The sequence below is a fragment of the Exophiala viscosa genome (assembly GCF_022695815.1).
Source record: "Exophiala viscosa unplaced genomic scaffold EDD37scaffold_3, whole genome shotgun sequence".
In the NCBI taxonomy this organism is placed as follows: domain Eukaryota; kingdom Fungi; phylum Ascomycota; class Eurotiomycetes; order Chaetothyriales; family Herpotrichiellaceae; genus Exophiala; species Exophiala viscosa.
This window is the reverse complement of record NW_026944355.1, coordinates 1,069,746-1,094,488: the sequence shown is the minus strand read 5'-3', so window position 1 is coordinate 1,094,488 and position 24,743 is coordinate 1,069,746. Positions and strand designations below refer to the sequence as shown.

The window sequence follows — 24,743 nt, the reverse complement described above, 5'->3', positions numbered from 1 at the left end:
GACATCACAGCTGAATGATATCAACCAACTTTTATATCATTGCTTCAACATATTGCATCGCACTCTTTTTCGATACCCATCACAACGAAAGATCAAGAATCATCTCAAAATGGCCGAAGTATGTCGTATCACATTTTAAGATGGCGACGATTATACTGACACGAACCAGCAAGCAAAACAGCAATACATGAACCTGAGCGCGGAGGACAAGAAGATCCTGGAAGACGCTCACAGAAACGCCAGCAACCCTCAGCATCCTGCGAACCCAGAGCATGCTCATGTAAGTCCTTTTACCTCTCTGCCTGTGTTCAATCCATGCTGACAACATCGTGAAAAGCACGGTGAATTCGCGAAGAAGTTGTTTTCAAAGTTCGGAAATGCTGCGGTGTGGGGTGCTGGCGCTACATTTGGTGCAGATACCGTCAACAGTCTGCTTGGGCGGTAGACGGATATCAGTTTGTTGAGTTGCAGCGAGCAAGCGCATGCACCAAGACATCGGGCCGCTGGCATACGGGCTGAGGTTGAGCACACGGAATCATCCTTACCTGCTGTGACATTCTTAGTTTCATTGAGCATGGCACCAGATACGCGCCTGCTCTAGATGTCTTCAATAAACGAGTTTCAAGTGTAACAGTCGCTCACGCATGGCAATACCCTCACCGGTCGTGTGATTTGACTGCCTATAAGTACAGGATCAAATCTTTTAGGCATTGTCATCAAATGCAGCAGCGTCAGTTTTGATCGCAACAGACGTCATGTTCAGGATGATATCGTTCCCGAGAGAGCCATTATCCAGTAACGGAGTATCTTCGGCTGTCACAGACAATGCTTGCGAAATCACGGCACATAGTAGCCGTACGCTATACATCCTGGATGATAGATATTGTTTGAGGGTCAACTTGTCGCATGGGTTCATCGAAGGATCAACTGCTGCTCTGGATCATGGACGCAAGTAGACTGCAGGAATAGTGCATGAAATGTACAACACATAGTGACCACGTGATAGTGCCCTTCAAGTTGCATTGGTAGGTATGATTTGGTCCTGCATGCTCGACACAGGCCGGTCGCTGGCGACCATGATGGCATCTGTTCGATTGGTAACGGAAATGTCCACCATGAATCTCAGATGAAAAGGGACCATAATACCAGTATCGTGCTGTTGGATGCCAATGCCATTGGCTCACGTTCTGGACCAAGCCGACTTTTGCTGCTTGACGGGTCGATTCCGAAGACGTCAAGGTCACCACAGGAATGCTGCTACTTCACAGACGCATTCTTCACACTGATGCGACTGTTTCTAGCAGTGCTTCCAGGAAGGAACTATTCAGTATCTGACCTAGAATGCAGAGATCAAGGAGACCATTCCTGGCACCAATCACCAGTGAACAGAGCATGAAAGCATCAGAGATGCATCTCATATTGTCATGTAGCACCGAAGCTGCGTATCAAGGCATTCCAATATTCGAATATGTTGTTTGTCATGGTGCTTTCATTTCTTGACCGAACTTCTTCTCAGAGCTTCCAACAATTCCGGTCGTGCGTGCAAAAGCTGAGCGGCCTGGGTATAAGCGTACCACTGTCTCGATCTCTTGTGCTTCTCGGGCCACTCTGCCCTCTCTTCGGTGACGGTCGCCTCGAAAAAGTGGTAGCTGGCCTTGGGTGCATTCTTGGTAACGGAAGTCGTAGGTCTCGTATCGGGGATGTGTCCTAGGTCTCTTTCGACTCTGCATATAATACCTGCTTCTTCCCAAGCTTCTCTCTGAGCAGCTGCAGAAGCTGTAGCCTCGTCTAGTTCCCAGCCGCCTTTGGGAAGAACCCAGCCGTTGCGGCGTGTGGACTGTATGAGGAGGACTCTAGTCTTGTCCGCAGATAAGGGCACAATGCCAGCCACCAGCCTCTCACCCTTCGGGCCGTACCCTGACGAGCTGTCAGTCTCAGAAGCAACGGGAAGGACAGGTTATCCAATGGGCATACGTTGATTGGCAGAGCCAGTACGAGAGGTCATAGACAGGTCCTTAGCCATGTTGGCAGCTTGCAGGTCCAGGGACCAGCCTCAGACTTGAAGAAAAGATGGACCTTGGTGTTCTCTCGTTTGTTTCTGGTATTGTAAAGCAAAAGCGAGCGTTCGAAGAGACGGTGAACAGGGCACGTGGGAACACTTTCGAGCTGCTCCGGTGTGTACGGCGTGGCTTCGGTCGGTCTCGCAGGAGAGAAACTCAAGGGATCACAGGTGGCCCATGATGGTGGATGGCAGCTGGGGTTTTGCGATAGAGCGCAAGGATGGGAATCAAGTGCCTTCAGTCCCGTGTAGAACGGGGCTGAGGGAAGAGGGTTGACGTGCAGGACAGTCTGAGAATGGGCACCGCCATAATTTGTAGATTTTCTGGCGCAACTGAATTCGCATCTAGTTTTTGGGGTGGACACGAGCATGAGGCTTGAGCATCGCAGAAAAGCAGTAGCGGCGGATGAGCATCCACACTGGGATCTTTGTCAGTTGACAGCTTCTCTGGTTCGCTGCTCTGCCTGCAGTGGTTCCTTGCCAGTCTCTCGCATGCATTTGATGGTCCCTCGAGGAGCACACGACGTCCACACACGTGCTCAACTTCACGTTTATACTGGTCTAAATGATACCTCCCCGCCTGCTGCCGACGTCCGTTTCTCCCACCATCCCTCACCGTCTGTGTTGCTCACGCGAGCGCCTCCTTTGACCTCTGTGGGGGTTTCTCGTACCAGTGCTTCAGGGGTCCATCCTCCGAAAGCTGCCTCAATTGGCTGGCTCATGACGGTCGTGTGCATATCCCACTCTCTGGTCGAGATGACCGTTTGTTCTCCGGTCAACATCTAATCAGAGCTCGTCATTCTCACGACTTGCAGCACATCAAGTCAGGTGACATCACACTCCTCGCTTCAACCTGCAACCACATTGCTTTTCAAAGGAACCGGTCACGGACATTATCCCATCTTTATAATAAGGCCGCCGCCGGGTGTGGGATTTGCGGATGATCCCTTGCAGCCTTGCTTCCGTATGAGCCGCGTCGCATCTCAGGATCGCTTCAACTGCTGTCATGACGAACGAGATCTCTCTGTTGAAGCCTCTAGGTGAGTCAAGTCGAAGAGTTGCCCATCAAACATGACACCTCCATTGCGAGATTATCGAAGCTGTCGCGTGACTAATCCATCCACGAAAATGCGCCCGACCATCGTCACGTTGACTACTAAATGCTGATATATGCAGGCTACCAAAGAAAGAACTCATGTGGATATTGCAAGAGTGCCACAGGCAGTAGGTCAGCCCTTTTTGTTTGTACACAGCCTCGCCACAAAGTCCATGATGCTATTTCTTCTGTCTTATGCTTATCGCATCATGCAGGCTCATCATTTTATATATCATGCGACAATATGAGAGTTGATCATTATCAGGAATTGATGGACAGGGGTTGGAGGAGATCAGGCACACTCTATTACAAACCTGACCTGCCTCGATCATGTTGTCCACACTATACAATTCGGTATCGATTGGTCATCATGTGTCACCGAAGACAATGCTAATGGCGATAGGCTCAAAGCGTCAGAATTCAGGTCGAAGAAAGACCAACGTCAGCCCCTGAATCGATGGAACGATTTCGTACTAGGACCGGAATATCGGCGACAAGCTGCCATACTGTGTCCTCGAAGTAGAGAGTAGGTCTTTGGGAGATTGAGACTCTTACACTGACACTCATAGGGAAAAGCGACGGACGCGAGACAAGTTCGAACTATTGACTGCTGTTCACAAAGCTGAATACGACCATGTGAAACGTCCTGTCAGCAAGCGGACCGGACAGCCTATTGAACCGGCCCATAGGTTCGAGGTCAGCCTTGAAGGGGATGGCTTTAGCAAAGAGAAGTAAGCACGAAGGGATGAGGATCGGCATCGAAAACTGACGTAACTCAGGTATGGGGTCTTCATCAAGTATCAGGTAGAGATACACAAAGATCCCATCTCGCGATGGGGTGAAAAAGCCTTCAAGCGCTTCCTCTGCAGTGGACTGGACCGCAAGATACTCAAGATTGACGGGAAAACCCTCAAGTTGGGGTCTTACCATCAATGTTATCGCCTGGACGGAAAACTTGTTGCGGTCGCAGTCCTGGACTTACTCCCACACGCAGTGAGCTCGGTGTACTTGTTGTGAGTGCCTTGGTGTCGCTACCACTTTCACAGCTAACGTTGTTCTACAAGCCATGACCCCGAATATCAGCAATGGGATTTCGGAAAGATGAGTGCACTTCGCGAAATAGCGCTGGCTCTAGAAGCGAAGTATGAGTACTACTACATGGGTATGCTCGAATTCAGCTTCCGATTTTACCAAAACTAAACGACATTCAGGTTATTATATTCATTCCTGCATCAAGATGCGTTACAAAGGTACCTTTTCGCCAAGCTATCTGCTTGGTAAGTTATTCGCAAGTAGTCCAGGTTAGTGCTCTACTAAGACTTCTACAGATCCTGAGAGTCTGGAGTGGTGTCTGTTCGATGAAAACTACCGACATGAGCTCGACAAGAGAACATATGTATCACTTTCGCACGACCGCATATATGGACCACCAGGTGAACATATCAAGGAGCATTCAGACCAAGCTTCAGCGTTGCCAGCTGCGAATGCCAATGCAAGAGATGCTCCAGAGACCACGAAAGAAAGATCCGACACCTACGACGACGACCAGGACCTTGAGTTCGACGATGCGCCTAGCGACGAAGAAGACGCCGAGATACCTGAAGGGTCATTATTTGATTATGATATTCCTGGTGTACTTACCAAAGAGGAGGTGAAAGGCCTTGATTTAGACCACTGGCGACTGCTGGTACGGAATGCTTTGGTCGAACTGGAGGTGATTACCCACGCAAATCCTTTTCGGCCCGACATCGTACTAACAAAGCTGCAGGATCTACGAGGTTGGGAAGATTGGAAAATAGATGATCCCGGGTCCATCAAAGGTATTGCTGCTGAAATGATCGCCGCGACTGGCCCCGAATTACTCCAGAATTCTGCCCTTGTACTGTTCTGAGCTCATCTTAAGCACGCACCTGTTGCGGCCCACCCAGCGGGAAGATGTCAGACCGAATCGTTGAGCGGTAAACCAACTTGGACTGTGTCAGCAGAAGACGCTGAAGCTTCAGAGTATCAACATCACCAGGGGCAGATCTAACCCTTTAAGTTGACCTAAGTCGAGAACATTTGTTCGTATGGAGCGCAGCACAGTCATTCGCTGTTCTGGACATTCGTGAATACGCAGTTCTCGGCTGTTCCATCTGCGTGAGACATAGTGTTTGCTTCGAACGGACTGCGTTGCTGGCGTCTTTCGCGCGACTGCTCGGCATCATTCGGCTGGATATGGCTGTCAAAGAGTGAAACCATGGCTTCAAACGGAGGCAGTTACGCTCCAGCAGTATATCAATGAGTCCTACTTCACTCCGCCCCGTCAGTCACTTCCACCTATGGTGCGATGACTGCCCCCACAGATTCTATCTTATCTATAAATGCAGCTTCATCGAGCAGCTTACCACATACCACGCAACCCCATCTCAAACATCAAGAGTCGAGCCAACAAGATGAAGACTTCTTCCACTCTGCTGTTCTTGATCTCTGCTGGATCAGTCGTTCTGGGACACAAGTCTTACTCCGACCACCACAATCCTCATCGACGCTCCAGCCAGTATTATGGTCACTCACAGCATCATGAGATCTCTGCAGGCCATCTTTCGACTCACGACACTGCAGGAAGTTTGACCTTCGAGACGCATTCTCCCTCTGCGCCAATCCTACCGAGCAGACCAACGATTGCGCCTTCGTCCATGCATGATCAAGCCCACTCACCATCTCCATTACCTACTTCACACGTTTTTCCACCAACCACAGGTGGACATCCTTACCCTATCGAATCGCTCGTGAAGCGCACTGTATGCGTTGCAGGCGGCTCGTCTTGCCTTGCGAATCAACTTTGCTGTCCAGCTGGGTCGTACTGTACAACTGATTCGCTTGGAAATGGTGCTTGTTGCGAGAATGGTGCTGCGTGCATCGGGGTGGTAACTAGTATGAGAGGATCTCTTCTCCCAGTACAAACTGCCGCCACCGCTGCATTGCCTGTGCCTGGCGCTGCAAATCTGAAGCGCCCTGCAAAGGCTTTTGTCGCGCTGACTAACTTGATGCGGTTCGGTTTGGCCATGCCGCCACCTGTGGGTTATGGTACAACTGAGAGCACAACAGATGTTGGAGCAAACTCAGCAGCTGCAAAACCACCACTCTACCAGGACAGAGGCGGTCTAGGATTTCACGCGGGCGGTGGTAGTGAAGCCTCGAGTGGTGCCAACATGCCTCGCCCGCTGAAGGTCTTTGCAATACCAGTTGTGTTGGCGAAGCGTCTGTCAGCGGCACCAATTTTCCCTGTGAACAAGTTTCAAGGCATCAAGACGCCACTCCCTGCAGAGGATTGTGGTGCTCCTTTCTGCTCGGCTGCGTCACATGCAATGGCAAATCCTCTGAGATACCCGGTATGGTTGGTTGGTCAAGTCTTGGGTCTGTTTCGCCACACAATCTCGCAGGGCCTATACTACGAGGAGAGCGCACTGATTATTGACGGTTTGGTTCCCGTCTCGGCTCATGTGCCTTTGGACACGGCCAGCACGATGACAAATATAGCAACCATTGCGCAGACAATCTCTGCTGCAGCGTTGCAGGATTCACGCGACGAGCATGATGGCGAAGACGATGCGACAGACAACAACGAAAGCGAAGACTTACGACAGTCTTTGGACTTCAACGATGGTTATGCTCCCACAAAAGTCAACATCAGCGAGAAATTAGGTGGCTATGCACCTGTCAACGAAAAAGCGCTCAACTCAACAGCTTCGTCAATCCAATCCTCCGCTTTAAGGAATGTGCTTCGACAACTGAGGTCGACTGTGAGGAGCTTCGGTTGGACATTCGCCAGCAGATACGCCTACGCTGGGGTGCCATTGAAGCAAAGTGAGGTGGCCAACGCTGGGACTGGCTGTCATGACCTCGACATCGAGGACGAGAGCTCCGACTACGCAAAAAACGCGTGCGAAGGTCTAGGTGTAGGGAGTGCTTTGATGACACTCTGGGGCAGAGTTGGCGCATAGGTCAAGCTCTTGAGAAGTTCACCTCTGTAGGGTTATTCTATTCTGTCTAGGCTCTGAACTCAAGGCACCGGAAGTCAAGCATGTAGAAGTCATCTTCACATACATTCAGACAGACAACAGAGAGCAGCTGATTGTGGTCTTGCCTTTCCATACCCAATCGTTACCCTGGTTGCAGCGTGCAGACTTGCAAGATGTTGACAAGCACCACTAAATACCTACATATTAATCCTTGCTGTCTCAATGTCCCCGGCCTTATCCGAGGAACAGCCGATCACGGTCGATATTTGGCATGTCTGGCGAGGCCAAAATTTCTGGAAGCGGCCATCGATCGGAGCTTCAACCCAGTCGTGTGCTCAATACATCATATGCATCCTGAGACTCTTTGCCATCGTATCCTTCCTCCTTTCTAATACCTCAACTTTGCTGTTATCTGTTCATACTTACAAGATGTTACGAAAGCAACTCTTACGGCAGTCCCGCACCATCTCAGAGTCTCTCTCGGCCCTGCCGCAAGTGCGCCGGTCGCCATTCTCCTCCGCAACTTTCATTTCACCTCGCTCAAGTTTGCCCGCTTCATACTCTCCGAGGATAGCACGAAGATGGCAATCTTCAGAAGCAGAAAAGAAACCGGCGGAGACGCCTGCATCCTCGTCAGAAGAGTCTAAACCTACGGAGGCGCAAGAAGATCCTACGAAGCAGGAACTCGAGAAGGCGAAGAAGGAAGCAGTCGACTTGAAGGTATGCTAGTTCACTCTGTCACTATCCCACTATTGACACTTCTTCCAGGACAAATACCTCCGCTCCGTCGCCGACTACCGAAATTTGCAAGAGCGGACGAGACGAGAAGTAGAGTCCGCAAAGCAGTTCGCTCTCCAACGCTTCGCCACCGACCTACTCGAATCGATAGACAACTTCGACCGTGCTCTTGGCTCGGTTCCTGAAGCGGCACTTGGCAATGCTGCCACGACCTCGAACACCTCATCCTCAGACGCCAATGCCGCCGCTTCGACAGAGGCCACATCGGAGCCCAACAAGGATCTATTGAACCTGTATTCTGGTCTTAGAATGACGGAAGAGATTCTCATGAACGTCTTGAAGAAGCACGGTCTTGAGAGATTCGACCCACTGGAAGGAGGTGGACGCAAGTTCGACCCCAACACCGACGAGGCGACCTTCTTCACCAAGGTTGAGGGCAAGCAGGATGGAGACGTCTTCTACACACAAAGTAAAGGCTACAAGCTCAATGGAAGAGTCGTAAGAGCCGCTAAGGTCGGAGTGGTCAAGAACTCCTAGACAGCAGGTGCCGCTGTTCGTCCTTGCAACACATCATTGCGCAGGTCACATTGACAGCAATGTGCATCATTCAGCCGACATTGGAGTATGGACAATGTCTGACTGTGTACAAAAATTTAAACTACTCAAGCTCAAGAGCTGCGCTCCGGAAGAGGGAAAGAGACGAGATTCTCCCCAAAAGCAATGTTTTTGAAGCTATGGAGTTGTGTTCCAATACTCACTAGAAACGAGACATCATGTGAGGAGCAGATGACGGCTAACATGTTCCGTCGAGGACTTTGCATAGGGGAATTTGTGTTTAGGCGGTAGTGGCATGGATTGCCCATGACACGATATCATCTTGTACTCTTCTCTGTTATCATTACACATTTCTGGCTGTGCCGAAAGATTGAGAGTGGATGGAGGCTCGAAGATCTAGGCTGTCAGAGTAGATAGTCGAAGAGACCCTTATGAGCCTGTACTGTAGCTTTCTTCTATGAACGGCAGGGGTGAGAACAAGTCAAACCTTGCCGTCAATATACCATCGCTGCTCTTTTGAAGAGAAGAATTCTACCTACCAGGATCGAAGCCTGACATTGTGTGCTTCAAGGCCGGAGTTAGCCTGACATTCGTTAAGGACATGTCACCATGGCTTGTACATACATCTACAATAGGACGTCTACGTATCGTGCTACGCCCGCACCGTTAGGCTACAGCATGCGGCAAGGGCCAGGTCCAGGTGGTGTGGATGGCGAGGGTGTGGACGGTGAGGGTAGGGGTGAGGAGGGGATGACAAGGAGGTCAAGACCGGGAAGTAAGGACTAATCACTCTTCTCCAGAGTCAAGCATAAAGCTTGCCAATGATGAAAAGTGTAGAAGCCTCCTATCGATGTTAGCCAACAACAGCAAACGACGTTCATCAAGAATCTGAGGACCCGGCCATGGTAATGAACAAAATCGAGCAGATTACGCGCTCTCATCATGGCACTCCGACCATCCCGCCTCTCCAGACCGCAGCGACAAGTAGCTGGGGCCGACCAGAACGGTGAGCCAGACTAGCATGTCCTGGAAGAGGCGCCTCAGTTTTTGTAAGAATAGAATACATACCTGTTCGGTTTATTTGGGCCAAGGTGTGAAGAGAAGAAAGAAAAGAGGAAGGAAATCGGGGAGGAAGGGGGTATATATAGACGGTAAGATCAATCCAGATCAACTTGTGGGTTTGCGGAAAGTCCATTGCAGCAGTGCCAGATCAGAAAGTCAATAGCAAAAGGCAATCGCTGGACCAGAGAGAACGGAAGGTTTGATCTGATCCTGATCGCTCACTCGTTGAGGGCCTGTGGGATCGGCAGCATCGTGGTGTTGAGGTCTGGTTGAGGAATCAGGCAGAACAGAGAATCGCGTGGTTGAGTGGTTGGAGAACCAGAGAGTGGATGGCAAGAGGACATTGCCTGACCAGAACGTGGACATTGGGCTTCGGATCAACACCATCATGGTGGAACTATCTGGTTGAGAAACAGGCGGAGGAGAAAACCTCGTGGTTGAGCGGTTGGAAGGATCTTATTATATGGTACAGTACCTAGGTATGGATCTCGTGGTGGTATGGTTGCCTTTTGGGCCCACGAGCCTCGCCACCCGGAGGGATGTTCCTACGTGCTGGTAGGTAGGAGATCGTCAGGCGTCGAGTAAAAGGGATGTCGATCCTGATTAAACACGCAACATGTTAGACTCAACGTGCTCAGGTGTGACTGGATGTGAAAAGGTTGCTGCAGATCTAGGGATTTCAGGATGATTTGAGGTAAACGTGCGCAATAGAACCAAAGGCACCAGAAGGTGATCATATGGGGTTGAAACATATCAATTTTGATTTTGGCAAACGATCAAGTTCCAGTAGTAAAGTATGGAAGTGAGCAACACTTACCCGTCAAGATTGGAAGCATGAAGGTAGACCGCAGTCAGCAGCTACTAACACAAAGTCCTCGTGCCTGATGTAAGCAAGAGTAGACAACAATCATCCCAGATGGCTCGAGCTCCCACTCGGCCATCACCTCAACTCGACTTTGAATCTGGATTTCATCTTCGCAGCCACTTCGTCATGTAGCCTGTTGACTTCTTCGTTGGTCAGAGTCCTCTCCAGACTCCTGTAGTTAATCCGGTAACACAAGCTCTTTCGCCCAGAGGTGGGATGGACAAACTCATCTACGAGCTTCACATCTTCGACCAGACTTCCTGCGACATCGCGGACGACTTCCATGATATCATTCTCATGAAAGGCGGCAGGCTGAGTGTCCGCAGGCGAGGCTTTGGTCGCGTTTCCTCCGGCTGCTGCCGCGACACCAGACATTGATGACGATTCCGCTCCAACGGGTGAAGCGCCTGCTGGAGCCGCGTTGATCCAAAAGGCGATGTCCTTGTAGCATGCTGGGTACTTGCTGAAAGGTTCGAATCTTGTGATCTTGCCAGGAGCAAATTGTCCAAGAAACCGTTTGTCTGTGGACCATAAAAGGCGGATGTCAGGGATCCCAAAGAGGAGCATGGCAAATCTTTCAATTCCAACACCCCATGCCCATCCGATGCTGTATCTCAATCCAGCATTGTTGAGTATTGGTTGCTGAACTAGGCCGCAGCCCAGAAGTTCAAGCCATTCTCCATTCCAAAACACCTCAACCTCAAAACTTGGGGTTGTGAATGGGAAGTACGCTTCTATCCAGCGCATCTTTAGTGGCCCAAAAGCCTCTCGTGCCGCGGGATCCAGAGACTCTTTGGCGGCTTTATGAATCTGCTCTACCAAATACTCGAGACTGCGCTTCAAGTGTTTCACGACCAGCTGCAGTTCTACCGGGTCATGCTCGGGCTGTATGGGATTGTTCTCTTTCGAGAACACGGTGGCCTGGTCTTCAACCTCAATGTCGGTCTTAGGCAAAGCATCCAGCTGTCTTGCAATCTTCGCCGTTCGGGCTGCCTGAGCGAGATACCTTGATTCGCCGGGCCCTAGACCCCAAACTTTGGCCCCCTCCATCTGATGAAAGACAGGAAAATGAGTTCGGTCGATGCTGTCGCGGCGATAGACATCTGCACAGATAGTGTAGCCGGTGACATACTTCTCCGCCACGAGTGATTGGAAGGCTGCATGTTGATGAGCCGAAGTGTGCGTACGTAGGAGATGGTCCGAGTTGACATAGTATGTGTCTGTTCTCGAGCGGCCTGGGTGGTCTGCTGGAAAACCTAGGACATCGAAGTTGTCCTTGACCGTCACAACGGGGTCTTTGACCGTGAAATGGTTGAACTCAGGATAGGGAAAGCACGACTCGATGAGATTTCGAGTGATGGTTATAGGATGATCTGGGATGTCATAGAGGTTGCGTCCAACAAGATTCAGGATGGAATCCGAGACATTGCTCGTCTCGTCGAAAATGTATGGAGTTCCTAGGATTTTTGCGCCGGACAAATTCTCGTGGACTATTTTGTTGTCTTGACCCAACTCCTTCAGCCTCTTCTTGAAATCTGCTTGGACGCTGTCTCCTTTCGACTTGGGAGCCGTTTTGTTCGGGTCGACTTCTCGAGACGGTTCGACGGACTGATCAGGGAAGGGACGTTGCTCCTCCGCAGCTAGGTGAGAGCTCGACCATCGTGCCTGAGTGCAGCTTGCCGGGACCGCGAGTCTCGGGCTACCGACCACAAATCTTGCTGACCGGGCTGCCCTCAAAAATGCACCTGTCCTATAGAGGTGCATTCGGACGCGACAGTTCAGACTGCTGCACCAGCCTGACCTATGGACGCGGATATGTTCTCGTTGACCACACGAGGTACGGATAGGTCCGGGGCGAAGACGCAGCAAAAGAGCATGAAGGTCAACAAGAGCAATGTGGGGCCGATAAATGCTTTTGCCTGACTAAAATATTGTCAATATTTCTGCCCCAGATGCCGCTCGTTTGTAACAAAGGATTTGCAGAACGATTGTGGCTGACTGTATAGTTTCTCGGGCTGGTGCTCCAACCGACATCGCTCTCCAACATTCGGATTCTAGCGGCCGAACTCTTTCGTACCACGGCCATTATTCCGTCGATGGCTAAAAGTAATTTCTCTCTATGCGACCTGCTCCTGCGCGCTTGACACGCTCCTTTTGAACCTGACCTTCAGTCGTTCCTTCAATACCTCACTCGGCACTGGGGCTGTCCAATGGAGTCATGTCGAACACAGCCTCCCCGATCGAGAAGCGCAATGTCGAAGCGCAGCCGAAGTCAAAACCGGTTGTGGTGCACTATCCGTTCTGGTTCGGTGGCAGCGCAGCCTCAATGGCAGCGGTAGTAACGCACCCTCTCGACCTGAGTACTTGGACCACCTCTTCTGACAACCGTTTTTCTGACCACGTCGCACAGTCAAAGTGCGCCTACAGACTCGGTTGCCCGACGCCCCAAAGTCCACGTTGGGGACCGCAGCATATGTCTTCCGAAATCAAGGCATACTGGGCCTCTACGCAGGCCTTTCCGCTGCGCTCCTGCGGCAGATGACTTACTCGACTGTTCGCTTCGGTGTCTACGAAGACCTCAAGGAGCGATACGCGCCGCCGCCTACGCCCGACAACCCCAAACCCAAACACTCTCTACTAAACCTGGTGCTCATGTCCAGCGCGGCCGGTTTTCTGGGTGGCATAGCAGGAAACCCGGGCGACGTGCTGAACGTGCGCATGCAGTCGGACGCATCGAAACCACCCGAGGCAAGGCGGAACTACAAGCACGCGTTGGACGGGCTGGTGCGCATGATTCGTGAGGAAGGATTCGCCAGCATATTTCGCGGTGTTGAGGCCAACTCGACACGAGCGCTGCTCATGACGGCGTCGCAGCTGGCCAGTTATGATGTATTCAAGCAGGTCTGCGTCCGCGACCTGGGTATGGGAGACAACTTCGGGACGCATTTCACGAGCTCGCTGGCTGCTGGATTTGTCGCAACGACCCTCTGTTCGCCCGTCGATGTCATCAAGACGCGCGTGATGAGCGCCGGTGGGAAGAGCTCCATATTACATCTCCTGTCCGAAGCCAGTCGGAAAGAAGGCCCCCTTTGGATATTCCGAGGCTGGGTGCCCAGTTTCATTCGACTGGGTCCTCAGACCATTTTCACAATGGTGTTCTTCGAACAGCACAAAAAACTGTATAGAAGTTGGAAAGGCATCGAAGACCAACCTTTGACATAAGATGTTTTCTTTTGGACGTTATACGCTCACCGTTAAGGCATTGTTACGGCGTTCGGGTGTCACGAGCATCACATAGATTTGGACACAGAAGACAACAACGGCTTCTGCTTGGTTACAACCTTGGTTGACCGCGGATTTTGGTGTGCTGGCAACGAATGGTCTGCCAGCATTTGTACATACCCGATTCATCATGCCACATGAGAACGTTGATGCACATATCCCAATATCCTTTTCCCATATTGACGCCCGAAGAGGCCGCTCTAACGTTGCTTCAAGAATGTCGTCCCTTCTTGAGTATGAGCAACCTCCGAACACCGAAACCTGGTCCCCAGAAAACAAGCACAAGATCAATCTTCCATTAGTTCGACTGGCGGTCGAGCAGTGTGGGTGAGAACCTTCTGTTCTGGCGTCTCAAGCTCGACATCCGAGTCATCTTCCGCCTCGACCATGACTGCGGGAAGTGTAGGACTATCACCATGAGCCTTCGGGTCGTAGATCAACGTCGAGCTACGGCTCCGGTGCCTCCTAGGCGATGAAGTGCTCGGAGAGTTCTCAGCAGACGCTCCTGCCAAGGCTTGTGTCCGAGTTTCTTTTATCTTGTGTAACGCCTCCGCGGTGTACTGCACGTTGCTCTCATCTTCGATAGGCTCGCCCGCTGTGTTTGTCATTTTACCGCTTAACTTGTTCAGTTTCGACGCAAGATCTTCTGCATGGACCTCCTTGTTGGGCGCGTCTTCATGTTTCGACTCCCACCCGACTGGAGGGCTAGGTGGTGGGCTGATAAAGAATAATTTGCCGGCGTCCGGCCGATTTAGGTATTTCTTCTCGTCGCCTATTGGTGTGGGCTCCCCAAAGTAGCATTTTGCCACGCTTGTGCCCAGAATCGCTGTGCCATCGATCTCCTGTCGCACACGGATTGCTGCCTCCTCGTCGTAGAATGAACAGATGATGCGCATAAAAGACTTTAAAGGGGAAAATGAGTTTAACGGTGCGATCCCGTTGATGTGTTGTCGAATGGTGGCTATCGATGCAGGGTGGAATATCTTGGGATCTTCTAGTCGCGTGATGAGGAGTGTGTTCGAAGGAGGCGACGGTTGGGACAGTGGCGGTAGGGAAGTGAGGTCGAGAGATAAGGGAGATCGAGATCGCTTCGCGGATATTGAGGGAGATGAGGAGGTCGATATCGGAGGTGAGTCCGTTGATAGGTTTTGTGTCTGGATGGGAGAAGGGGTCTGTCGCTGTATTTCTGCCATGTTGGCTGCGCGTAGTGGTGGTTGCAAGGCTGCGGCGAGATGGAGGTTTGGGACAAGGAGATAGAGATCAATATCGGAGAAGGGATTGCCGGAGTTGTAGGGGATTTGTATTCAACTTGGAGGCAAATTGACAACCCGGGGCGACCGTATCGCAGCAAAGAGGCGCAGCAAAAGTACGTATCAAGTTGGCTTGTTATCCGAGAATGATTTTCAGTAATTCGAGGCTTATGCGCATAGATGATCCTGGAAGTGGCCGGCATCGAAATGACTTCGCCCGCATACTGTCGGCTGATGACATCGTTGCGCGATTCGGGAAGAATGATCTTCCGGGTCTTGGCAGGGGGTTCGCGGACAAGGCTGAGCTTCGAGGCTCATCTCCGCAATATGGCCACGGATATCTCCATTCTTTTCGTCAGCAACAACTTCAAGACCAGCTGACCAAAAGAATGACCACGATGGGCTTCTTGCTATACAATTGTATGACTCGTTCTACATAGCATCATTGGTCAGGACTAAGTTACGGAGTACCGCCCGAGGCGACTTGACCATCATTAAGTGTCTAGCCATTGAGGATCCGTGCCTCGGTTCTCCAACGATTGCGGAGAACAGTCCTCCTATCTTTGCGGCTCCGCCGACGTGAGATACAGCCTTGGTTAAAGTACTGGTACCCCATTGGTGTCCGTCCGAAGTCGGCTTCTTGCCGTCACTTCGTGGCAACGGTCTGACTCGTATATAGCCGCGTGCAAAGATATATGATACTTTCATTTTGAGTGCTGCTAATTCTATTGTCGCCTGATTTGCGTTGACTTAGTTCTCTCCAAAGATATCATGGCACCAGTGGCAACCACGGAAGGGTATGGAGGCCATTACCTCCCGGACGACAGCAGCAAAGGCACCGCATTTGATGCAAAGACGCCTGTAATCAACAATCCTTCTGATGAGGATGTCACGATACATGATCAGCTATATGGAACTCGCAAGAAGATGCGGGTAGTGATGCTGGGGGCGGGTGTTTCAGGGTTGAACTTCTTCAAGTTCGCAGAAGAGAAGTTGAAGAATGTGGAGATCATCTGTTACGAGAAGAACGATGATGTCGGTGGCACCTGGTATGAGAATCGCTACCCAGGCTGCGCATGTGACATTCCGAGTGTTGTCTATCAGTTTCCCTGGCGTCAAGCTCCTTGGACGAAATACTACTCACAATCTCCAGAGATCTGGAAATACCTCAAGATGGTAGAGCAAGAGAACAACTTTATCGAGAAGTACGTCAAGCTTCAGCACAAGATCGTCTCCGTCTCATGGGATGATGGAACGGCTCAATGGACGATTCGTGTACAAGATCTCAAGACCGGGCAAGGATTCGAAGATCACTCAGACTTTCTCATCGATGGAGGTGGCGTCCTCAACAAATGGAAGTGGCCGAACATTCCAGGGCTTCACGATTTCAAGGGCACCTTACTGCACTCTGCACAGTACGACGAGAGAACGGACCTGAAGGGCAAGCGCGTGGCCCTTGTAGGTGCTGGCAGCAGTGGTGTACAGATATTGCCAAATGTTTACGACAAAGTTGAGAAGATCTACACCTGGGTTCGGACAAAGATCTGGATCACGGCAGGCTTCGCTCAGGACTTTGCTGGTAAGGACGGCGCCAACTTTGTCTACACAGAGGAGCAACAAAAGCTGTTTGAGGACCCGGATGAGTACCTGGCGTACCGCAAAATGATCGAAGGTGAGCTGAATCAACGCTTCAGCTTCATCGTGAACGGCTCTCCTCAACAAAAGGCCGCGCGTGAATTCTCCATGAATGACATGAAAGCCAAACTCAAGCACCGACCGGATCTTCTAGAGAGAATCATGCCCAACGATTTTGACGTAGGGTGCCGGCGACCGACTCCTGGCAACGGATACCTTGAGTGTCTCGCAGCAGAAAAGACACAAGTATATACCGAGCAATTAAAAAGGATTACCGAGAAGGGATTCATCGATCCGGATGGCAACGAGCAAGAAGTCGACGTTATTATCTGCGCCACCGGTTTCGATACTTCATACAACCCACGTTTTCCGCTGATAGTGAACGGTGAGGACAAGCTTGAACAATGGAAGAAGAATCCTCATCCTCACGTCCCCTCTTACCTGAGTTTGGCATATGCTGGAGTTCCCAACTACATTCTCTATGCCGGCGCATATTGTCCATCAGCTCATGGATCCTTCTTCCCATTGATTACAGCATATGTTAATTACACCATCGAGCTCATTGAGAAAATGCAAACCGAGAACATTCGATCAATTCGACCGAAGCCTAAGGTTGTGGAGCAATTTCTACGACATTCAGACACTTATATGAAAAGGACGGCTTGTAAGTAACCCATTTACGTGGCGATGTCCCTTCCAAAAAGACTAGGACAGGGATCGCCCAAGGCATCTCCCGTTCGGACTCTTACTAAGGTCACTTACTGATTGTCTTCATCTAGGGTCGGGGCCTTGCAGCTCATGGTTCAAGGGCGGAAAGACGGATGGAAAGCCGGCTGTCTGGCCTGGAACTCGCATAAGTTTTCTTCGTATGCTTGAGAAGGTGCGGTTTGAAGACTTTGACATTGAATATGACGATGCGGATGATATCTTCGGCTTCTTGGGTAACGGATTCCATGTTGGTGAACGAGACGGAAGCGACATCACCTGGTATATGGGTACTCCGAAGAAAGAAGTAGATCTGGAAAAAGTTCGTCGGATCATGGATGGCACGAAAGGCGTGGAATTTGGCATACAGAGGTAGCACTACGCATGGTAAAGACAGCAATACTGTGTTGCCGTCTGCCTCTAATAGTCGTATCGTCGAGACGGTGTTTTCCGAGACAATTAGGTGGTCCGTTCTTGCCGATTTCCTCTCGTGTCCTTTTCCGCGAAGGTGGCGGTACCCAAGACCCTTGTCTTCTTACCTAAAGCGTGGCGTAGAACTGGTGCTCAGGGTAGTAAGTACGGAACTACGCGGGAAACTCCCCTATGGAACGGGATGCAATTAAGGTTGCCAACCACCTTGTCGCCACCCCCACCTTGTCGCCAATTTTATGAATTCGCATATTGTTGTAGCAAAGGGTAGCCACTCATGCATCCTAACGATGGAGAGTCTATAACTTTGTATGGGGATTGCCTATGAACCTGCCGAGTTGGCCATATCGTAGATGATATCTCTACTAGGCAGTGCGCTCAATAACACTGCCGCATCTTCCTCCGTATACCCCCTACCCTATATAACTTCGATCGTATCCCAGATACGCTTTTCATCTTGCTTTCTAAGTCTCTTTGATACGGCTCGCTCCTCGTCCTTTAGTACGTGTTTCCTGATAGTTGAAAGCTTAGTTAATAGCACTTAATAGGCGCTAGAGACCTCGTAATAGGCTCTATTTAGTTGTCGTACAAAAGCCTTGCCAGATCGACTCAATCTTGCCGCTAGTTTCTCGTTTATCTTGCTATACTCGTGCGTATCTCGTAGGGGATAACTATAAGGCCGTTTAGGAGGCAAGATCTCTAGCGTAGTGTATCGATATCGTGAAACTTGAGGCATATCGAGTACTTTTCTAACGTTGATAGGCCAAAGGCTACTACGGCGCTAACCCGCATTGATATATTGAGTTGTTATACCTGATTCCCGTATAAGTTGATATAGTAAGTTGAATTGAGTACGATTCACTTGCGTATCGCCCGCGGCAATATAGCTCTTAAGGTATTTTAAGTAGAATGCCTTTAGCTAACTAAATGGCCCTAAATCGCACGGTTAATAGAGATAAGAGGTATAAGGTAAGAGATAAATCAATAGAATTTAATTCATGATACACTCTACGATAAATACCCCTATAGTGTGACTACCGTAGCTATCAAGGACAAGTATTCGCTAGTAAGAGGTATTGTCTTGATAACGTCCTCGTCGGGACTATAGGATAAACACTATCGTCAACCACTCGAGCGTATAGTCGTTATTGGTCCAGCCCTTCTCTATAAAGCCCCAATACTAGTTAGGGCACTCGTTTAACGGTGGGAACTAATAATTAAGTAGTTAATAGTGTAATTTACCGCGGTGAATGACAAGAGGCCGTATCGTATCGCTAAAGGTAGAGATCGCCTTTATAATCGATACCCAACCCGTAGATCCACTAGCAATTAATATCGAAGGTCCTATACGTCGATTAAAGACTATAGACTCTTTCTGTAAGTGACTTATTTAAAAGCCGATCTCGTCTATATTCTAAAGGTCCTCCGGACGTATATTATAGCGTGAAATCGTCTCGTCGAGGTACTAAAACTAGCCCTCGAGTATATTAGGGATAGCCGCTATTATACGGCTCTGCTCGAAAGACCTATTACGACTACGCTTAAGATTAGGATATCGATTCAAGAATCTTGAAATCTAGTTCTTGCCGAGGCGTGCATTAGGCTCTCTTTGACGCGCTAGTACCTACGCGACAATAGATAATTAGGTAGTATTAACGGGCGAGTATTATAGCTAAGAGTCCTTTATATATTGATATAAGACCTCCTCTTATATCCTTAATAACCTAGCATTTTTTTGCTCTTCCAAACCGCGTAGTGCGCGACCGTCGCGCCTATCACGGATCGTCGATCGTGGTGTGGTTGTACACTTTGCGGCTTGCGATACGTTGCGGAAACGGCCTTCCTGAAAGAGATCAAGGGCCCGTGATGCCCTATCTATCTTAAATAGAGACGGCGAGGGCAATTGGTTGATATATATGAGAGTTTGGTTGACAGGTGGGTAGGAAGGACATCAAAATGCGATTGGCGACAAGGTGGGGGTGGCGGCAAGGTGGTTGGCAACCTTAGTTGTGCTGTGACCCTTGGGAATGATGCCCAGCCATGCCAGCATAGCGCCCTGCGCCGTGCGCCCAGGAACGAATGACGATGGCTTGCGGTCATCTGCAGACTACAAGATAGAAAACGTGCCCCGCTTTCAAAACAAAAAAAATTGATTGCAGAGGCACATTCAGGAACGCATTTCCCTTCCGCTAATAATCTCGTCGACTGCATTTCCTTCGCAGTCATTCGGCCAACATCAGGGACCAGCGAACAGACATCGCTGCCCAACTAGACCCTCATCGAAAGATCTGACCGATCTTCGATATTCGACCTTTTCTCCCATTCAGACTCTCGTTCCCTTCTCCATTGACGAACCCCCGGTACCTTGCTCGTCTCAATCCTTTAATTCCACGACGCCCTTTCGCTTCGTACCCTTACAAGATGTCGGAGATCACACACCCCACGATCAAAGGTAAGACCTAGTTCATTGGAGGGTCTGAAGGTATCTCAAACTGACCACAACCTAGATGGCTGGTTCAGAGAAATCTCCGACATGTGGCCCGGCCAGGCTATGATCCTCAAGGTCAATCAAGTCTTGCACCACGAAAAGTCCAAATACCAAGACGTCCTGGTCTTCGAGAGCAGCGACCACGGAACTGTCCTCGTCCTTGACAATGTCATTCAATGCACAGAGCGCGACGAGTTCTCCTACCAAGAAATGATCACACATTTGGCCATGAACTCGCACCCAAACCCAAAGTCAGTGCTTGTCATTGGCGGCGGTGACGGTGGTGTTCTGCGCGAGGTTGTCAAGCATGAGTCTGTGGAGAAAGCTATTCTTTGCGACATTGACGAGGCTGTCATCCGTGTCAGCAAGAAATATCTGCCAGGAATGTCCATTGGCTACCAGCACCCAAACGTCGACGTCCATATTGGAGACGGGTTCAAGTTTCTGGCTGATCGCAAGAACGAATTCGATGTCATCATTACCGACAGCAGCGATCCAGAGGGTCCAGCAGAGTCGCTATTCCAGAAACCCTACTTTGAGCTTCTGTACGGAGCCTTGAAGGAAGGTGGTGTTATTACTACCCAAGGTTGTGCGCACCCATCCTCCCCACACGTTAACTTGAGTTCAATGCTCTGTCCTACCGAATGAAACTTAGAGGTCACATTGCTAACGAGTATTGTTCTTTCTAGCTGAAAACCAATGGCTTCATCTCCCACTTATCACCAAGCTCAAGAAAGACTGCAAAGAAGTCTTCCCCGTGGCAGAGTATGCCTACACTACCATCCCCACCTATCCTTCTGGCCAGATTGGATTCATGGTCTGCTGCAAAGATGCCAACCGAGATGTCAAGACACCTCTACGAACCTGGAGTCCCGAGGAGGAAGACAAGTTGTGCAAATACTACAACAAGGAGATTCACAAAGCTAGCTTCATTCTGCCAACATTTGCACGCAAAGCGCTGAAATAGACATTGCATAAGGGGATACTATCATGACTTTATGAAAGGCGAGCCAGCATGATACCAGGTCACAATGTTTTCTTTTTACTGATGCTGCTTGGGAACTTTCCTAGCAGTGTCCTGTATGGCCGATCAGTGCTACGACTTGAGGGCCTGACACAGCGGACAACCACCCAAAAACAGATAGACATCAGGTACGACGATCAATGCTATGCTAGGGGTACAGGAGAGCCTCGCAGGATCTGCGTCCCTAGTTGTCGGCCACGGAACATACATGAAGGTGCCTGAAGAGTGCAGCACTCCAGTAAAAATGCAACTCACGTATCATCGTAGATGTCAATTGACATGACTTCACGGTGGGCACATGGATGACATCATTTCAAGAAATCATTCATCATTAGGGTCCTGCTTCAACTCAACAACATATTTCTACGATTTCACATTAAACCATTCTTGCTTTATTCTTCACATACTTCACGTTTAATCTCCAAGTTTTCAGCTTCGAGATATCCAAAACATACCACCTGAAACCGCCACAAAACCAACACGTCCTGTACTAAAACACGCAAAATGTCTTTCACAGCCAACTCACGTGCCCCTCAACTTCACCCCTCAGAGGCTCCTCAAGAGCCAACAGGCCCTATAGCATCCGACTCCCTTGCTGCCGAGTCACTCAAGAACCAGGGTGGCTTTGCTGAGAACGAGAACGCAACTGCATCCCGCCAACCTGGCGCGTCCTCAACCTGGAACACCACCGACACCTCAGGCGCCAAAGTCCTGCCCCCTGCAGAAGATGGCACTACTCGTGAGAAAGCTACTGCCCTAGGGCTGGGAGCTGACCAGAAGGGAGTTACTGGTGTGAAATACGAGCCGGCGGGCAAGGGCGACTTCGATGGTGCACACACGACTCAAGGTTACTCTGGCGGGCCCAATAGCAGCAGCATTGGCGGCGAACAGAATGCCAGACCGGCTGGAGCCTCAGACTTCGGTGCAACAACCGCGACAGGCGACCAGTCTGGCCCAGACCCTAACATTCGCTCCGGTGGTGATGTTACGAAGCAGGATCGAGAAGATGCACAGAACGCTTCTACCTCGGGCTCGACCTCGGGCGTCAGTGCCGGAGTACGACCACACGTCGATGCAGCACCTGGCTACACCAGCACAGTGACTGGTGCAGCGGCACCACCCGGCACGTACAAGCCTAAGGGCGACAATCTCGAAGACGCCGATCTTACAGAGTCCATCCCCAAGACAAAAACTTTCACCGGCAATGTCGGTGGCGAGAAAGATCCAGGAAGACTGGCTGAGCAGAATTTCGAGGCCAGAAATACCGGCCCTGTTGAGCAGTCCAGCGGCGGTGGTGGTGAGAGTGCCGTGGGCGAGGTAGGCGGATCCTTTGGTGCGTTGGAGAGTGAGCGTGCACCATAAGTCTATGATAACAATGAACAACGGCAACGACAACGACAATCACAGCATTCGAGGCATTCCAAAAATGGTGCAGAAAAGATTTCAAGGGCATACTTCAGGAGCCCAAGGAGCATGTGATGATGACAATGGTTCATGGCCTCTGAAGGCGTTTCCATGAACATATGTATGTAGTATCAAATGATTGAAGCAGGAGCAGCCTCTTGCTGTGACGACAATGTGAATGGCGTGCAATTTGCATCATTGATCCCTCCCATGAATATGTCGCAGTAGGCTTGTCACAAACTGTCTGTTCGGAAGATCCATTCGAACCAATGTCGTGTAGTCATGTTGCTTCGTCTTCCCTATTCATCAGCAGTTCTTCTGTTAGTGAGATCTTATGGGCCTCGTACTCATGCATTAGCTGCCAATCCGCTGATGGTCCGGATGCTTGACACAATTCCATTATTGCGCCATGTTCTAGCCCAAGACAGGCCCAGCCAGCTGTAATCGCTGGGTGCACCCTTCTGTTGGTGTCTCTGCGCTCAAGCCTCATTCCCACGCTAGGTGCCCCTTGGAAACCCTGCCCAATTCCCCAACATCTGCTGGCGCGAGGGAGTCGTCGAGTTGCCCCGCCTTATTCGTCTGCGGGGAGTCTTTCCATGCCTGTTTCGCACGGCTCCATGACACCGAAATGCTTCACACGCAAAGCTGTCGAGCGTTGTTGTCTTCTCATCACTGGGTTCAAAGTCTGCTTCTCTAAACGTGAGCACGTCGAACGCCATGCCACCGACCTCTCCCTCCAAGCAACAACCACTGCGTCAATGACACAAACAGACAGGGCTTCAAACCTGTTGTCCCTTCTCTTCGTCTTACCACTCAACCCACCGCCGCGTTCCCCTCCAAACTCACAAACCCGTCCAACCCACTCATAACATCCCCAGCGACACCGCCAGCAATGACACCCTTCACCACAGCCTTCAAAACACTCCTCTTGACCCCACCAAGCCTAGGCTTCCAAACCCCAGGAACATCCACACCCTCGCCCGCCTCCCCAGCCAGCGGCACCCCCCTCATCGTATCCCGTGCCGGCGTATCAATCATTCGTACAGCAAGCACCCTCATTTCCTCCCTTTCAGTCTGACTCACACTCACAGCAACAACGGCATCCGCAACAACAAGCTCTTCGCGGCTCGGATCGAAAATGACGTTCTCCCCAACAACGACGACAAGCAGCGTGACAGGCGGTTTTGTACTCCCACCACTGCGTGAGTAGAGATACCTGCTTGCCATCCAATCATCATCCGCCACAGGATCCTCTTCACCCTCGCTCTTCAGTCTCGGAACCCTCGTGTCCCGTAGAGCGAGGTGCATCGCCGTACTGAGCAATGGCAACGGATAACTCGCGAGTCCATTCGGTGAAATAAGCAGGACATCAATGTATATATGCCAGTGCCACCTCGCGTTGATCACGAGACTGTCTTGTAATCCGCCACCCACAACGAGTGGTTCGCGCAGCATTTCTTCGAGAAAGACTAGATTGGCATCGTCGTCTCGTAGACCGGGGAGTGTGAGGCTCAGTGTGATCCATTCCTGCCTTCCTTTACCACTACTCGCCGCCTTTGTGGTCGCATTGTCAAGATCCATTGCTCCTGCGCCATCCTCATCACCGTCAGGCTTGGAGATGAATCGTGTAGTATTCTGTACCGTTCTCTCAACTTCGAGTTTTACTCCGACGATCGCTTCGCGCCCGTCGCTAAAGCCCACATGTGCGCTGCCATTGACTGAGGGCAAAACTCCTGTCTCGGCGTGGAGGGGCCGGAAGTCAGTTGCTGAGGCTCTGGCGTCGGGACGGATTGGTGGAATAGATGATAGGGAGGTGTGAAGGTATGCTAGCTCGGCGGGCGAGAAGGGAAGGGAGCTCGTTAGGGATGGCATTGCGCTTGATATTTGGCAGTGGTGAGAAGGATTGGAGGATGGTCTAGAGTCGCCCGGCGTGGCACACTCTCGCTCGTGATGAAGGAGTGGCTGAGGCGTGGAGCCTCGATGAGGTCGAATCCGAAAACTGGTATATCGCGAGAGTCACAGTGACAATGGTGCGAGTGGAAGTTCTTGAAGTCATGCTTCAAATGGCTGTTCAAAAAAGTTGACGAACTCTCCCCGCAAAATGCCGGGGTTAAAATTGGGCAAAAGAATATCTCCGGTCGACATGA

General features: G+C 50.6%; 12 protein-coding genes across 12 annotated transcripts; 8 read left to right on the top strand and 4 right to left on the bottom strand.

The window, feature by feature from the left end:
• Positions 1–109: 109 nt before the first annotated feature.
• EDD37DRAFT_648415 (uncharacterized protein) lies at positions 110–445 on the top strand (the record flags this gene model as incomplete). The annotated part of the gene is made up of 3 exons (XM_062818007.1): positions 110–118; positions 170–280; positions 338–445. 3 exons carry the CDS (start codon positions 110–112, stop codon positions 443–445), a joined length of 228 nt encoding a protein of 75 aa, XP_062671852.1.
• Positions 446–1,032: 587 nt separating this feature from the next.
• Positions 1,033–2,225, bottom strand: EDD37DRAFT_323699 (NUDIX hydrolase domain-like protein). Its single transcript, XM_062811490.1, has 2 exons — positions 1,975–2,225; positions 1,033–1,917 (listed from the first exon to the last, which is right to left on the bottom strand). Exons 1-2 carry the CDS (start codon positions 2,021–2,023, stop codon positions 1,490–1,492), a joined length of 477 nt encoding a protein of 158 aa, XP_062671851.1. The 5' UTR covers positions 2,024–2,225; the 3' UTR covers positions 1,033–1,489.
• A 377-nt stretch (positions 2,226–2,602) lies between these two features.
• EDD37DRAFT_323665 (arginine-tRNA-protein transferase) lies at positions 2,603–5,282 on the top strand. Its single transcript, XM_062811489.1, has 11 exons — positions 2,603–2,682; positions 2,974–3,099; positions 3,236–3,283; positions 3,371–3,509; positions 3,567–3,674; positions 3,725–3,886; positions 3,935–4,168; positions 4,220–4,317; positions 4,367–4,432; positions 4,484–4,869; positions 4,924–5,282. Exons 2-11 carry the CDS (start codon positions 3,066–3,068, stop codon positions 5,044–5,046), a joined length of 1,398 nt encoding a protein of 465 aa, XP_062671850.1. The 5' UTR covers positions 2,603–2,682; positions 2,974–3,065; the 3' UTR covers positions 5,047–5,282.
• EDD37DRAFT_323222 (uncharacterized protein) lies at positions 5,165–7,261 on the top strand. The gene has a single exon (XM_062811487.1). The coding sequence runs from the start codon at positions 5,519–5,521 to the stop codon at positions 7,139–7,141; it is 1,623 nt and encodes a 540-aa protein (XP_062671849.1). The 5' UTR covers positions 5,165–5,518; the 3' UTR covers positions 7,142–7,261.
• Positions 7,262–7,588: 327 nt separating this feature from the next.
• Positions 7,589–8,434, top strand: EDD37DRAFT_607546 (molecular chaperone GrpE; the record flags this gene model as incomplete). The annotated part of the gene is made up of 2 exons (XM_062814978.1): positions 7,589–7,879; positions 7,928–8,434. 2 exons carry the CDS (start codon positions 7,589–7,591, stop codon positions 8,432–8,434), a joined length of 798 nt encoding a protein of 265 aa, XP_062671848.1.
• Positions 8,435–10,130: 1,696 nt separating this feature from the next.
• EDD37DRAFT_323127 (phenylalanyl-tRNA synthetase alpha chain) lies at positions 10,131–12,530 on the bottom strand. Its single transcript, XM_062811484.1, has one exon. The coding sequence runs from the start codon at positions 12,141–12,143 to the stop codon at positions 10,455–10,457; it is 1,689 nt and encodes a 562-aa protein (XP_062671847.1). The 5' UTR covers positions 12,144–12,530; the 3' UTR covers positions 10,131–10,454.
• Positions 12,371–13,737, top strand: EDD37DRAFT_323141 (MC family mitochondrial carrier protein). The gene is made up of 2 exons (XM_062811485.1): positions 12,371–12,739; positions 12,790–13,737. Exons 1-2 carry the CDS (start codon positions 12,598–12,600, stop codon positions 13,599–13,601), a joined length of 954 nt encoding a protein of 317 aa, XP_062671846.1. The 5' UTR covers positions 12,371–12,597; the 3' UTR covers positions 13,602–13,737.
• A 37-nt stretch (positions 13,738–13,774) lies between these two features.
• On the bottom strand, positions 13,775–14,955 carry EDD37DRAFT_323166 (Calcipressin-domain-containing protein). Its single transcript, XM_062811486.1, has one exon. The coding sequence runs from the start codon at positions 14,852–14,854 to the stop codon at positions 13,949–13,951; it is 906 nt and encodes a 301-aa protein (XP_062671845.1). The 5' UTR covers positions 14,855–14,955; the 3' UTR covers positions 13,775–13,948.
• A 727-nt stretch (positions 14,956–15,682) lies between these two features.
• Positions 15,683–17,627, top strand: EDD37DRAFT_656946 (cyclohexanone monooxygenase; the record flags this gene model as incomplete). Its single annotated transcript, XM_062818867.1, has 2 exons — positions 15,683–17,210; positions 17,326–17,627. The coding sequence occupies 2 exons, from the start codon at positions 15,683–15,685 to the stop codon at positions 17,625–17,627; spliced, it is 1,830 nt and encodes a 609-aa protein (XP_062671844.1).
• Positions 17,628–19,780: 2,153 nt separating this feature from the next.
• Positions 19,781–21,557, top strand: EDD37DRAFT_575921 (spermidine synthase). The gene is made up of 3 exons (XM_062814394.1): positions 19,781–20,132; positions 20,188–20,754; positions 20,858–21,557. The coding sequence occupies exons 1-3, from the start codon at positions 20,102–20,104 to the stop codon at positions 21,133–21,135; spliced, it is 876 nt and encodes a 291-aa protein (XP_062671843.1). The 5' UTR covers positions 19,781–20,101; the 3' UTR covers positions 21,136–21,557.
• Positions 21,458–22,715, top strand: EDD37DRAFT_323082 (uncharacterized protein). Its single transcript, XM_062811483.1, has one exon. It carries the CDS (start codon positions 21,697–21,699, stop codon positions 22,552–22,554), a length of 858 nt encoding a protein of 285 aa, XP_062671842.1. The 5' UTR covers positions 21,458–21,696; the 3' UTR covers positions 22,555–22,715.
• Positions 22,716–23,247: 532 nt separating this feature from the next.
• On the bottom strand, positions 23,248–24,716 carry EDD37DRAFT_323026 (exoribonuclease). Its single transcript, XM_062811481.1, has one exon. It carries the CDS (start codon positions 24,466–24,468, stop codon positions 23,410–23,412), a length of 1,059 nt encoding a protein of 352 aa, XP_062671841.1. The 5' UTR covers positions 24,469–24,716; the 3' UTR covers positions 23,248–23,409.
• Positions 24,717–24,743: the final 27 nt, after the last annotated feature.